We start from the raw sequence: 14,761 nt of genomic DNA, 5'->3' as shown, positions 1-14,761 counted from the left end.
ACTGCCAAATAGAGGTAACCTCTTGAGTCATCAGGGAGCAGCACTAACAAATACATTCATTCTAAAAAAATTAAGTACCTACCTGCCTCCATGGATATACCCTCGTTTGTTCATGACAAGCTTTTTAAATATCTAAACATTTCTCAGCAGAAGGAGTCTGCCTGTTTGGTATGATTAGTTTAAACCTAACAAAACAGAAATCTTACCACATACACATAATTCAACATGTACTGTTTCAACGATTTCTCAACACCAATTACCAGGGATGAAGGTATTACATGCAGCAGTAGGAGGTCACAACGAGATTTGCCTGCACTGTAGATTGCCTATACCTTAGTCTCAAGTCAGATCAGGGGGAGGAAGTGTTTTAATTTACATGTGGGCAGTGATTAACCTAAAATCAATGAATAGGTCATTTGAAAAAACAGCAAATAGGCACCGTAGCCCAGGCATTTAATTCTGGTTCTCTGCAGGGATCAACAGAATATTTTTGGTTGGGAAGGGAGGAATTTAATATATGCTTTGGTCATTATTACCCAGATGAATGTTGTTTTAATATGCATACTCTGTTCCCAAGTTATCATCTGCTCGTAGGGGTACTTGCTGCATTGGTTATCTGTTTAGGAAAATGTGAACAGATTTTTTCATTCTAAAATGAAACTGAAGAGAAATTCTGGAGCATGCTGTGATTTGTTCATGTGCATACATATTACACACTGCAGTGATGGTTATTGTTCTGATTGGATTATAGTTATAGCTGTCATAGCTGTCACTGGTCAACTTTGCTGTCACTCTGCAGTTTCACGCATTCATCTTTCTCACAAGGCCCTTGTGAAATCAAAAAGATAAATGTGTGAAGGAGGTGTATGGGGGTCTTGAACCTATGTTGGTTTCAAGTGTGAAAAGTTTAGAAGATGATTATTTTGTAAGAAGGCACTAATTGCTCCTGCTGACAATGTGACTGCCTTTCTTTAAAAGCCCACACATGGGGACACCATGACCTCTGACCTTAAAAAATAAATGAAAATAAATATTGAAAATAAATATTATCTCTTGAAGCCTTTGCAGAAATGACAATGCAAGTGTGATGCAATACTGTCTTCCAGTTTATGATTTCCATGTTCATACTGGCTGGCTATCTGGCTAAGAGGTCTAGCGAGACATAAGAAGAATCCTCATGATCGCGCTTACTGCATACCCACATGTTGGTTGTGCTCAGAATTCACAGTTTGCATGTGATTCCATATTTGTTAAATCCACACACCCTGTTGGAATGCGTATGAATGCCAGCAATCAACACTGATATCAAAGCTGTACAGTTTCTCGGAAGAATTCAGTCATCACAAAATAACTGTGGGATGTTAATCCTACTCAGCCTGCTTCTTCCATTGAAAATAGAATATTAAGTAAAATGTGACAAATACAAAGGGAGGAACTGTATCTCCACACTGCAGTTTCTTTTTCAAGATACACATGGCCTGCACAGCAGTAGCAGTCTATAATGAGGCACAGGCTTGGGGCCTAGATTTAAAGATTTGTCTCCTAATTTAGCTCAATAATAAGCTATTGTTAAATGTGCAACTAAAAGTACCCTGTTTTTCAGCCAAATTCCAGTGTTTACTTAATGGCTTCCCTGTGGGATCACTGTTGCCAAGCAAATAGTCCTCAGACTACCCTATAAAATAGGTTTTTGTCAGTAATGAGTGTCATTTTTTCATGTCATCAAGTCTTTCTGTCAACTCACCACCACCCTGACAAATAGAGCTCAAATTCCAATATTATAAACTATACTAACTTAGGGTTTCAGCAATTACCAGAGAAGTGTTAATGTTAAGGACATGGAGTATATTAAGGAAACTGACTATTTGCCAGTATTATCTCTTACACCAGGGGTGTCCAGACCTCTCCTGGAGGGCCACTTGTCCTGCATGTTTTAGATCTCTCCCTGCTCCAACACAGCTGATTCAAATGATCAGTTTGTTATTCAGCAGCTTCAGGAGTTCATAACGAGTTGGTCATTTGAATCAGCTGTAGCAATATGATGCTCCCAATTCTGTTCTGGTATCAGAAACTGTAACAAACAACACCAAAAATCCTGAAGATGGCCAGTAATCAGAAACTGGCTTTAACATGATACTCTAATGAAAAATTTAAATCCAAGAACCAACAATTTTAAACCAAAAAACCCCACAAAATGTTGGATATCTTTGCAGAGAAAAGCAAGCGTCTCAGAAAAATCCACATTCTGTGTAAGAAAATTTTAAATGAGGTGAATTTTTGGTGAAGTATCCCTTTAACATTTGTGACCTTAAAATGAACTGTGCTCTACTTTGTTAAAGAAGATCACAAGGGGAAAGAGCCATGATCTGTACAAGTCAGTGACTAGGGACTAGACCAAAGGGGAGGTCATCCAGTCTGATTTCCTGGGATTTACCAGGGACCCCTCTGCAGGACATGATCTTGGAATAGTGACAGAGACTGAGCCCAAGTCCCCTTTTTTTCTAGTTATATATGCTGAGAGAGTAATTACAGCCCCTGTGCTAGTGTGCAATCCACACTCCATATCCATTTTCTGTTTGTTTTTTTTTTGGATGAACATATCAACCTTCATACCTAGGTAGTGCCCAATGTTTGCTGATACTGCAGAGCGCCTATGTCAATACTACAGTGCGATGTGGTTATTAGATTGTAGAGAGCAGGATTGTGCTTGTTGAAAGATTATACATAGTCCTTTCTTACATCATCAGTTACAGTATGGCTTATCATAACATATTTTTGCACTTAACATTTGAGGGTCAATGTACAAGATTTTAAATAGTTACAGCTGATGGTGAAATGTTATCCCTTGTTCATTGTTATCCCAGTACTAGACTATGCCTACCTCAGAGACCACTGTGTGAGTGTACAACATGGCATGTGATTTTGCTGCAGGTCAGATGAGAGGATTTAGATATTATAAAACTCCACATACAAGCTTCCCTCTAATTTTCCACACATTCAAGAAAAGCTGTACTATACATAAAGCCACTTCAAAATAAGGAAATACAGAGCATTTAGCTTGTAAGAATCACATCTTTCCAGAACAATGTGGCTGTTGTGAGCAGTATTTTATATTCCAAATGAGTCAATGAATTTCGACTTTATATTTGAACCCCTTTTTTTAACTGAGTAATGCCGTTTGCTGAATTATTCAAACATGGAGCAAAACCTATTTGATAATGAAGTGTTTCTTCATGCAATTTGTTATTAAATTGAATAAAAACAATTCATTACATTACTGGCATTTAGCAGATGCTCTTATCCAAAGTCACTTACATGGGTCAAATTTTTTACATGTTACTCATCTATACAGCTGGATTTTTACAGTGGTAATTCTGTGTTAAGTACCTTGCCAAATGGTACAGCTGCAGTGCCCCTGTGGGGAAATGAACCAGCAACCTTTTGGTTATAAGTCCTGCCCCTTGCTACAATGCCACCCATTCACATTCAATATTTCAATGTCACTTTGTGAGTTGCTGGTGCCGTTTGGTCTACAATGTTGCAGTGCAGTCCATACTTAAACTAAAACGATAATTTGAGTTACATTCATTTTTGAGCATCTCCGTGATTGTTGGCACTGTGTTGGCTTCAAAAGTGCCTTTCCAATTTATGTTTGTCTTCTTTAGGGATGACATACAGGATGACAAACAGGAGTTTATTTGAGGACATTCCAAAAATCAGTGGTAACAAACAGTCCAAGTCAAAACGAGAGAATCCACAGGCAGAAAATCCAAAACACAAGTCAAGTTTCAAAATACAAAAAAACAGACAGAAAGTCAAAAGAAACCAGAGTGAGCAAAAGACAAACAGGCTAGACCAAAACAGAGTAATACACTTTGACAGAAAAACAGAAGATAGAGAGGTGTATATACACAGACTGGTGATGAGAAAACGCAGGATGGGCTTCAGGTGGTGGGCGTGGCAGCAGGGCAGATAGGTGGGACAGGAGGTCACTATTTTATTGATATCAGTGTTTCTCACAAGTGGACTGCTTTGTAGTTCTAAACATGAGGTCTTCTGAGGGAAAGGTACATTTGATTTCTGGCCTTCAAAAGATTAGCACCTCATACACACGTTGAGAAACAGAAAATCTGCTTTAATGTGCCTGCTTTTCTACTGCTGAGGGACAAACTGTTTACAGGTGATTAATCATTTGTAGGCCCCCGAAGGTACCCCTGTGACAATCTGGTGAAACCATTAGGGAGATTTGTTTCACACTTGGCTGGGGACTACAACAAGTGGAACATGATCCCTTTCGCCATAAATAAGAAAATGTCCATCTCCCTCAGCACATTGCTGAAGCTAGAGTCATCACCACCAACACTGATCAATGTCAGCTTGTAGGCAATAAAATGTAAAATGGGGAAAATACCAACAAACACTTTCCACTGGAGTGGCATGTTATATTTTCAAGATGTTTATATATATATATCTGCATGGTTAAGTACCCACACATATCCAAATATCTCTAGCAATGATCATACCACCGCCTTGTAGTGTGCAAGAAATTATTACAATAAATGTGTTCTTTTTACTTTTTTCACTGACTGCTGGGAAATATGTCATCTGTTTTAGAATCAGTATTTAACAGCCTGCTGTTTAAGTGTTGGCTGATGAACAGTAATAACTGTAAGTCCTGTAAAACACAGGCACAGAGCACAGCACTACAATCACCATGATTGTCATTACTGTTATGTAATCAGTGCAGATTTCTATTTATAACAGCAATTAATGTCAAATACTCATTGATTAAATAAAAATGGCAATTGGCTTGTGTATAAACATTATGCAAAACAACTTGTTTCCTTGTTTATACTGTCATCAATAATTATTCATAAATGTATCACCATTATTTATACTGTTAAACAGCAGAAAAAATTTGTTTTGATTAATTTCTTAGCATATACCATTTAGTTTGCTTCTGCTGCAGAAAAACTGTTCATAGATTGTGACAAGCCTAGGCTTCCTTATAGTTTGTTTTACAGGTTCTGCAGCTTCATGATTTCACCTTCACCGACATTCGTACTAAGAGGTTACTGTGGCCAATGCAGAGGGAACTTACCATGCATCATCACAATACTGTATATAGATCAGCATTTTAAGAATAATGCAGCTATAAACATTTTTTACAAGTTACCTCTTATTTTCAAGAAACAATATAGGTCAGAAATCTATCAAGAAAAAAAAAAAATCAAGAAAGAGCATCAAGGGAGGCGAGCTTGGCAGAAAAGTACTGTAGACTGGTTTGATGTGTGGGAGTGTGCCACAGTATAAATTTAATTTTCCTTCATAAATACGTTTGCACCCTGCTGGTGCATGTCGGCTGCCAGTTGGAGAGCTTTGTACATCACACCATAAAAATGATGGTTTTGCATTTGTCAGTAATATTCAGAATAATGGCTGACCTTTAAATGTGGGCGAACATGGCTGCTGTGAAAATAGATGGCTTATGAACTGAAACTTGATTTTCATTATCCAGGTCCAAAACTGTTCCCTCCCTGCTTTTTTCTAGGTGTATACTCTTTGGATAACCTGCTTCTCCAGGGCTACAGCAGACCTGACCTGTGATGCATTGCTCTTGCTTTCGGGAAACATCACAGGTAAGCTTGTCACAAACTCCACCTAAACAGCTCATGGTTAGTCAGTTCACTGAATGTCATGCTACAAGACCCAAAAGAAGTGCTGTGATTCCATCTGCAGTGAGCTGAAGCTGTACGTTTGAGACTGGGAGACCTTCCATCATTTCAAAATGGATCACTTAACCTTACTTTGGTATGATATATCAAGTCAAGCAGTGGTTGGCCCTTGCTCAAAAGTAATTTCCATCACTCACCTAGAGAGCTTTTGATATAATGGACTGCCCATCTTGTGCTGCATCTTGTGGCTGTAAAGGAGGTAGCATGCACTTGGACAAGAGCACCCCAATATACCAGCCTGGCCACTCAGTTGCTATCATTTGGAAACTGTATCTAAAGTTAAAGCAACACAGCAATGAGCCCTATTGTGTAAATACATGAACTAGAACAGAACTGACTTTGATCTAATGGGTGATTATTTTCAAGGTGTCCTTGCTGGGAGCAAGCTGTACAGGTGTAGGCCCTTCATGGAAATGTGTCATAAGACTTATGAGAGCACTGGGGTGTATCCTGCATTGTTGATGGGATCTGAGTGATCTATCTTTAAAAACGGAACATAACATGGAACACAGATATCAAGCAGCCATTGTCTGATATCGTCAGAGATTCCCCCTTGCTGTGTTCTTCCTAAATGCAGACACAAATCTGGCAGTGACTTGTAACAAATGGATTACCTCTTTCTGTGGACATGAAAGCTTAGACCTGCAAGCGCTTGCAAAAACATACAGGACGTGCAAGTCAAGAGATGTTGTGAAGTGATTTTTGGGTGTTTGATCACATTTACCTGAAAAGATCCATTGTTGGAAAGCTCTGTGTTTGATAGTATTATTTACACTAATCCTATATTTTAATGTGGAATCTTACACAAGGAAAATGTATTTAAGATTTTCTTTTCATGGCATTGCGGTCGAAACCAAATACACAGTGTATAGATATTGCAGTGGAAACCAAATACAGTGTTTAGATAGACTTAGTAATGAAGAGTAGCAGGTATTTAAAGTAGCTTCAAATGCTAGTTACTACTTTTAGTGGTGCTATTTTTTGTCTTAAACATCAGCAACTGTAGGGTGCCATGCACTGGATGCCATGCATTGGATCTGTACACTGCAGGGTGCACAGAGTTAGCACAGTGATATCTCAGTTGGAGCGAAAGAAGGAGTGGAGCAGATCTGAATGAGCTTTTTAGCTGTTGTCCTGTCCTACATTTCCTTATGTTCCACTAGTACTGCAAAGCAACACTGACACATGGCTAGCCACCCCCACTGGTGAGCATGGCTGCCTTCACTGCTGTGCAGCCAACTCGGTATCATAACTACCCCACAGATGCCACACACAAACACTTCCCATCTTTAGACTTGCTGGTCACAGGAGCCACTGCAGGTCCCAAATTATGGGGACTTTAATAGATAGTGGAGAAGTCTAGTCTTGGGAAATGGGGATGACAGATTGGTTGTTCTGATCTATGTAATGTGTATTTATGCAGTGGCTACAGTGGCTCAAAACTGAAGACCTCAGATCTTATTAGTGAAAAACAAAGATATTGCAGCATAACATTTCCAGATTGGGTTAGCAGGCATCTCCAGGTTACAGATAGTGGGGCATACACCATAGGTGCTTTTTTTGGGCTCAACAAAAATGACCACAGTGACCCTGGGACCTTACAGACATTTATGTCCATACTATCTAGAGATGGGATTTCTAGAGGGCAGTGACTCAGTTTTAAAAATGGCTTAGTAATGGTTGACCTGGCAGGAAAAGGCACCTTTGACTTTTGAACTGAAAGAGCAGGGTCTTACTGCACCTTCTGCATTAAACCAAGGAAAACATCATTACATTATACTTTAAATGTCATCAGGTAACAAAGTTAGAGTGTAATATAGGCCATAAAATCCCTGTTATAGATTTTCTATTTGTGGCCAACTGAAAGCTATCATCTCTGCACAAAAAAATGATCCTAAAATAGGCAGTTGGTATGTACTATTTAAAGCTAGCAAATAATGCTTGTGACAGCTAACATGTTGTCTATTCAGTGAGCTTGTTTTCTAGCTTTTTCTATTGTCTGAAAGTTAAGTAGCTAGCTAACATAATGGCTAATTAGCTAGCCAACATGTTAACTTTTAAATGCCTGATTATTACAAGGAGGAGAAGCCATGAGAGGACATGACTGATCAAAAGATTTAGTGTAGAGTGAGAAGAGGAGAGGGCTGAGAACTGATCCCTGCAGGATTCCATTGGTGAGGAAGTGAGGCGTAGCGATAGAATTGTGCCATGTAACCTGTTACGAAGGGTTAGAAAACCACCAGGGTCGCTAGGAGGGTTGGATGTTTGACTGTATCAAAAGCAGCAGAGATCAAGGAGGATTAAGATAGAGGACAAGGAAGTAACTCTGGCAAGGTTAAGAGTCTTGGTAACAAACAGCAGAGCAAGTTCAGCTGATGACCCACTTTGAAACCAGACTGCTTGTGTCGATTAGGTTGTAGTCAGTCAGGAAATGAGATAGCTGGTTTGGTACAACTTTTTGAGTTTAGATAGAGATAAGAATTTTTGAGAGAAGTGGGAAAGGACAAGGGGCACAAGTGTGTAGTTGTGGGGGTTTAAGGAGGGTTACTTGATCAGTGGTTTTACAAGTGCCTGTTTGAAGGCTGTAGGAATGCAGCCAGATGTCAGAGAGAAATTAACCACTGATGAGATATTCGGGCAGACAGTTGGTGCAGAAGCCTGTACTAGAGGAGAGGAGATGGGGTCCAGTACTAGAGGGTGACACGGGAGTGGATTTTCACTCCTGTCCCATCCCACTCCCACAAAAATACTGGGGGTGGGGGGGTAGTCTTTAGGCAGTGCAATGATTTTGATTTGATGTTCTCGCCATCCTTTTCTTAAATTACTTTGTGTTATACTGCACAGTTTTTAATTCACACCATTTGGCCAGAACGTTGGCAGTGCCAAGAACACTGGTTCTCCTGTGGTAATATGGCATTAGGGATACATTGGCTTAATCCAAAACCCAAAAATGACTTCTCTAAAGGGAACAAAAACATAAAGGTCTGTCAGTGTGATACACGGGTCATTGTCCTCTGCGTTGCAACGCTGTCGTCCCCCAATCTGACTCCGACTCCATTGTTGGCAATGGAATTTTTTGGTGACTGCACCACCATCAATTCACCAACGTCCACCACCATCAATCCACACATGTCATGCACTAGTCAGGTGGCTGCCTGCAACCAACTAGCAACCAGCCACTAGAGCAGACAGGAGAGAATAAAAAAGACAACAGAATGACAAGCATTATGTTCACAATAGGATTGCCAAAATAACGCGTTAATTTTGACTAATTAATTATAGAAAAAATAATGCATCAAAAAATTGACGCAGATTAATCACACTCTATGATGCCCCTTGACCCCATACGTCACTGTGCATTTAAGCAATATCACATGAGAGGGAGTGCTAAAAAAAACAAACAAACAAATAATTGCTGAAAAAAAATGAGAGGTGAGTGCTGTTATACTGAATATCAGCATGGCTGTGATTCGGTCGTAGGTACGAGACCGCAAGCCAAGTGCCGAAGATAATCACAACCTTGCTGATATTCAGTATAACAACACAACCTCGAGTGTGTGCTTTTATACAACAGTTCTACAAACAAGAGTGTTTATCCAGTAATGATAATTTGAGACAATAAATTATGTTTTTTGTCATTTATTCAGCTCCGCCGACAAAAATAGTTCCTTCAGGATTACATTTACACGTGTTGTCAAGCAACACCTGAACAGTTTCTTGACTGCTAGCTAGCTTCCTGCTTTTTATCATACATGAAAACGCTACTTAGGTAATTTCTTTAATACCCAACAGCAGGCTCGCCAGTTACTTTTTATCATACAGGTAAAGGCTAGCTATACGGTAGGCAAGCAAGCCACTTTTAATATTGATATATATGCAATATAGGCAAATATTGATGCGATTAATTTAGATTAATTAATCACAAAGCATGTAATAAATTAGATTATTTTTCAACTGCTTGACAGCCCTAGTTCAAAATAAAGAAAATAGTGTTTATTCATATTAGAACTGCATATTTATATATAAAAACTGACCTATTGTTATTATGATTCCCGTCCTGCCTGCTTCCGTTGACTTTTTTTCTTGTCCCGTCCCAGTCACGTGATGAATAGTGAAATTGACTCCCATCTCATTGGAAATCCCACAGGAATCCCGTGACCCACAGGATTCCCGAAAAAATGTCAGCCTCTATCCAGTACACAGGTGGTCAACCTGTTAGCCAGTAGGAGTAGTAGGAGATTAGAATTAGAATTAGAAATAGTGGGGAATGCTAATGCTAAGGCAGATGAGCTGGTAGTGGGACACATAGCAGTGTGGATTGTGGATGATTTGGTTGATGTAGGGAGTATGCTGATGTAAGAATGCTATATATATAAAACTCAATATAACTCAATATATAACTCAGTTAGCCAATAAGTTCCATGTTGAACCTGGTTTAAAATATCATTCATGCATATGTGTATGTGATGTCATGCATACAGACTTGTGGTATAGCAGTAACTAAAAATCTTAATTAAATTAACAAACAGCATCTTTGCTATTTCTCTGATGCAGATTTGGTTGATCCTTTTAATCAATATTCAGGGGCAGATTGGGCCTAGTTTGAGTTATTGTTTTTCAGAATTTTATTGTTTTTCTTTTGGGTTGGAAAAAAGTATCAGAACAGTGATGCAGAATTGGATTCATAGCATTGCATACAAATACTTTACGCAAATCGAATAGAAAAATGGAATAAATTCACGTGATATTATCTCTCTTTGTTGTGGATTTGTCTGCTAATAGTTCCATAACACTGCAATTCAATTAGTCTTGTGATTTTAAAAAGGGCAGCAGATTAAGGGTGAACAATAGGTATCACTCAGCTTCAGTTAAGTAGCATAGTATAAGTAAGAAATATTAATATCCTTTTCCTCATTAATGATCTCCACAAGCCAGAAAGAAATGAGAAAAAATGCCATGATGATGGACATGTGGGGAGCTTAAAATACACAAATGCTGTACATCGCTCAGAACGTTAAAGGGGCTAAGACCTTGCAGTATGACTGAGTTTTGATTTGTTTAACCGTACTGTTTCCATTCCTTTAAAGAAGTGTTCTCAAGGATATTTGCTTGAAAGTAATTGTCCTAATGATAATGGGCTTTTGTGAGAGGTAAAGCAGAGTGTTTTGAGCATGTGGCAGAACATTGTGTAATGTTTTTGCTCAGGCAAATGGCGCTTTGTTCTGTTTATATTCATAATAAATCATGATAGTACCCTTAACAAAGGCATTAAAATGAAAACACTTTGAAACAAAATGCTCACAAACAGATTTTTAATTGTTTTTCAGCTCTCGATTTATTGATTGATTGTCTGTAGCTTGGTTGAAAAGTGGAGGCCTACTCGATAGAGTCATGCAAGTCTTCAATTATTTATTACAAACATATGCAATGCATGTGAAATGCCTTGATTCAAAGAAAAGCAAAATAATATAAGATAGAGCAGATCAACAGATCAATGAGATATTGCCTTTTAAAGAAAATATTTAATTTTGACTCTTGCCTCATAGCCTGTGCTAATTACAATTTATTTGCTTTTTAACTTTAACCCTTTAACTTTAACCCTTTAATCAGAGAGATCATCCCCAGTGAGAGATAAATGCTTTTATGTGACTTGGTAGTTAAACAATCTGTGACGCTGCACAGAGGTAACCTTGGCGGTTAGTGTGGACATTAGGTCACCACATTATAGACCTCAGACAAGCATAAAGGAACAGCCTGTTGCTGATCTTTATTTAACTTGGCATAATGTTAATCAGGCAAAACATGAATAGATTCAGAATAATTTGGGTACATATTTGACTGCACTTCACAGCACAGGATGAATAGTAATAACAATACCAATCACCTGAATTTCCTCCCAGAGCGTATGGCTTATTATAAACAGAAATTAAGTTGCATTGCATGTGTGAAGTAATGTGCTTGTAACCTCTAAACCTCCCTTATTTCAATCTCACAAACCTCCCTCCACATGAGGAGAAGACTTCAGTGAGCTCACCAAACCCTATTCACACCATCAGCAGTCTTCCTCACATCAGGTCACCCATTCTGTCCCCCATGCCGATGTGAGAAAGTAAAATTCTGGCCCCTATTATGCTTTTTAGTCCCTCCCAGCTACAAGTCAGAGGCCTGACACAGACATGTATGTATGGACAAAGCTGAACCCCACATTCAACTATGATACAACACCACAAGCTCCACCAGCTCAGCACCACACCACACTGGTCCTTTCTGCCTCATCTGACCTCAAAGCATTACAAATCAATGAAACAAAAATGCCATTTTGTGTCCTAGAAAAATATTTTTCACAACATTCGGAAAAACATCAGCCTATTCAACTTATTCAGTTGTACCTTTTTCATCAGAGTAATTTCTTTTTGCTCCGAATCCGAGTCAGCCTTGAAGACATATACTTCACCTGTACAGTTGTGATATTTCACAGTTCTTTGTCTGAAGTTGTCAAATGACACACACCCTTGAATGGCTCATCTCATGACTGAGACTTTGTCATTGTTCTGTTCTTGTTATTATAATGCACCAGAGCAGTATTTTTAGACAGAAAAGATGATCCTGGTTTGAAAGCACAATTTTCCAAGAAAAAAAATTGTTGAATTCCATGCCTGTTTCTCCTATTGAGGTAATCACACATACCAACACAAAATGTTAAGCCATTTTTATTAGAAAACCTTGACATTCAGTGTTATGCTGTGGTATTCGCTGTCAGTCTTGTTGACTCAAAACTTAATTTTTAAGCTTGACAAATATGTCTACATATCTCATTCATGCATTCTGAATGCAAGGTCAACACAAGACAAGGTTTATTTTTTGGTTTCACTCATAGTTGCCTCAGGGCCTTCTAAGAAGTATACCCATTAATACCTGGATTAGGTGGTGCAGAGATCAAGCTGTGATTTGCTAGCAGCACAACTAACAAATTAAACTACTCACCAAACATGATTTGTATAAATGGTTAAAAGTACGAATGTAGAACAGTTTATATTTCCTTATAATCATAGTTCTCCACATAACTAACTCCACATAGCACATGACTTTCACCTGAAACACTTAATGTAGCAGAAGAGGAAGAGAGATATGTTTGAATAGATGCTGCTAAGCCCATATTTTAAAATCAAATTCACTTTAATGCTCAATATTTCCAATAAATATTGTATAGAGTAAAGTCAAACACTAATGGCTGTTTTTTTATCAAAATGTAAAGTATTATGGAAAGGATATGGAATATGTACTTTTAATCTTTTATCTTTTTTAATCTTTAATCATTGACACCAAGAAATGGAGAGGCAGGTTCACTGTGATTTACTTAAAAACATGAATTGTGATAATGCACAGCTGGTATTTAGTCAGAAGTCTTTAACAATGAAGGTTGGATGAGGACTTAAACACCAATTAGTAATAGTACAAGTTAGGAGTACTCTAAAAGCTAATCGGTTTTACAACGAGCTTTTATTCTTACTGTAACACTAAAGACATATATTGCTGGTTGCTCACATTCTTGCTTCCAGCAGAGAGAAAATTAAGGCAATGAGGCCCTCTGCTTTTACAAAAAATATGTATGTGGTAATTTTGTTGTTTTGTTTTTAATTGTGTGTACATTTCACTGATTTTGCTCTTTCCAGTTTTTCTAAGTATGATGCTGGTGAATTTGATTTCCTTACAGTTTTTGATATACAGTACGTGTGTAATCGCCCCTGTTGTCGGAGAGGGTGAGATGAGTTTTTTTACAGCAAGGGATCTTTGCAGCAGTTTTGCAGACGTTCCCCCAAAGGGGGAAGACTCCACATGTAGGTCATAAGGTCCAACCGCTGACGCAGTTCACCGCTTGTCTAAAAGCTTCTAGTCCTCTCAGCCATTGACTAGATTTTATGCATCTCAAAGAACGACTCAGGAGAACGTCTTCCAAGGTATCCCTTTGACAAGACCACACTTGGTTAATTAATTACAGAGAAATCTAAGCAAACAGAAGTGTGAACAATGGCCAGGTTGTATTATACACAGAGATAAAATGAGCATTTACATGGTCGACCTCCTGCTGAACTCTCACACAACGGGCTCCTGTTCCGTGTGACGCCTGTTTATCTTCGCGTAACGAGTTGTCATTAACCCTGCCAATGGGGAGCTGGCTCAAGCATGAACATACTAAGGAAATGTCCCTCGCAAGAGCTTTGGATGTGTGTTTGAGGCAAATTTCTGGTGCAGTCAAAAATGAGTAGCTATGCTCTACTTCCATCGCTTGAGTTGGCAGTTTGAGCCACACAGTTTAGCACTCAACAGCTTGCATAGCATCCTCCCAGAATAGCAGTCATCTGTTTACCTGAGCCGCCACACTCCCAAAGCATCTTGTCAAGATAGCAGGGCAACAGCAATGTGTTTATGGGAGACTTGGTCCTGTCTACTGCAGGCCTGGTGTGATCTGCTGCTGTAAGTGTGTTCAGCTGCCCTCTGTGGCACAGTGAGGCTCCCTCAGCCCCCACATAGTAACAGACTCGCTCCAGCCCTTTAGCTGTCAGAGACATGCTTCTGCTGAGACAACGACAAACATTAACGACTGTATCAGATCTCCCAGCATGCAGCACAGGCACAGAAGAATTTAAGATGTCACCTTGATGTGGGCAGGTGCAAATGTTTCCTCTCCCAAAATCCCTTGCTAGTGTGTCACTATGAGTAATTGTCCAGATGGAATGGCAGTCCTCATATGACACAATGAGATGCACAAAATGACTGAGACATTTGTAGTTTTCTTTAATCATGATGTGCTGAATGTGGATACTTTTTATGTTTTCCTTTTATTTTTTTTTTTTGTTTGCATGGCTGACACTGTCATTGCGTACATTTTACACAGTATTCACTAACATACTGACTTAGTAACTGGATAGTAATAATATATGTTTACACAAGAATCTAATATATTTACTTGATAATGTTTCTCAGCCCTCGTAATTGACTTGTAAATGCTCATCAAATATCAAATT

General features: G+C 38.8%; 1 protein-coding gene across 2 annotated transcripts in view; it reads left to right on the top strand.

Moving 5' to 3' along the window:
- LOC118776655 (corticotropin-releasing factor receptor 1-like) overlaps nt 1-14,761 on the top strand; it is a 78,146-nt gene that overhangs the window by 14,755 nt on the left and 48,630 nt on the right. For both annotated transcript variants that reach the window (XM_036527138.1, XM_036527146.1), the window contains exon 2: nt 5,552-5,639. In XM_036527138.1, coding sequence (XP_036383031.1) covers nt 5,552-5,639 — 88 coding nt within the window. The remainder of the gene's footprint in view (nt 1-5,551; nt 5,640-14,761) is intronic.

This window comes from Megalops cyprinoides, chromosome 1 (genome assembly GCF_013368585.1).
Source record: "Megalops cyprinoides isolate fMegCyp1 chromosome 1, fMegCyp1.pri, whole genome shotgun sequence".
Lineage (NCBI taxonomy): Eukaryota > Metazoa > Chordata > Actinopteri > Elopiformes > Megalopidae > Megalops > Megalops cyprinoides.
Note: the sequence above shows the minus strand (reverse complement) of the source record. Positions and strands in the feature narration are given on the sequence as shown.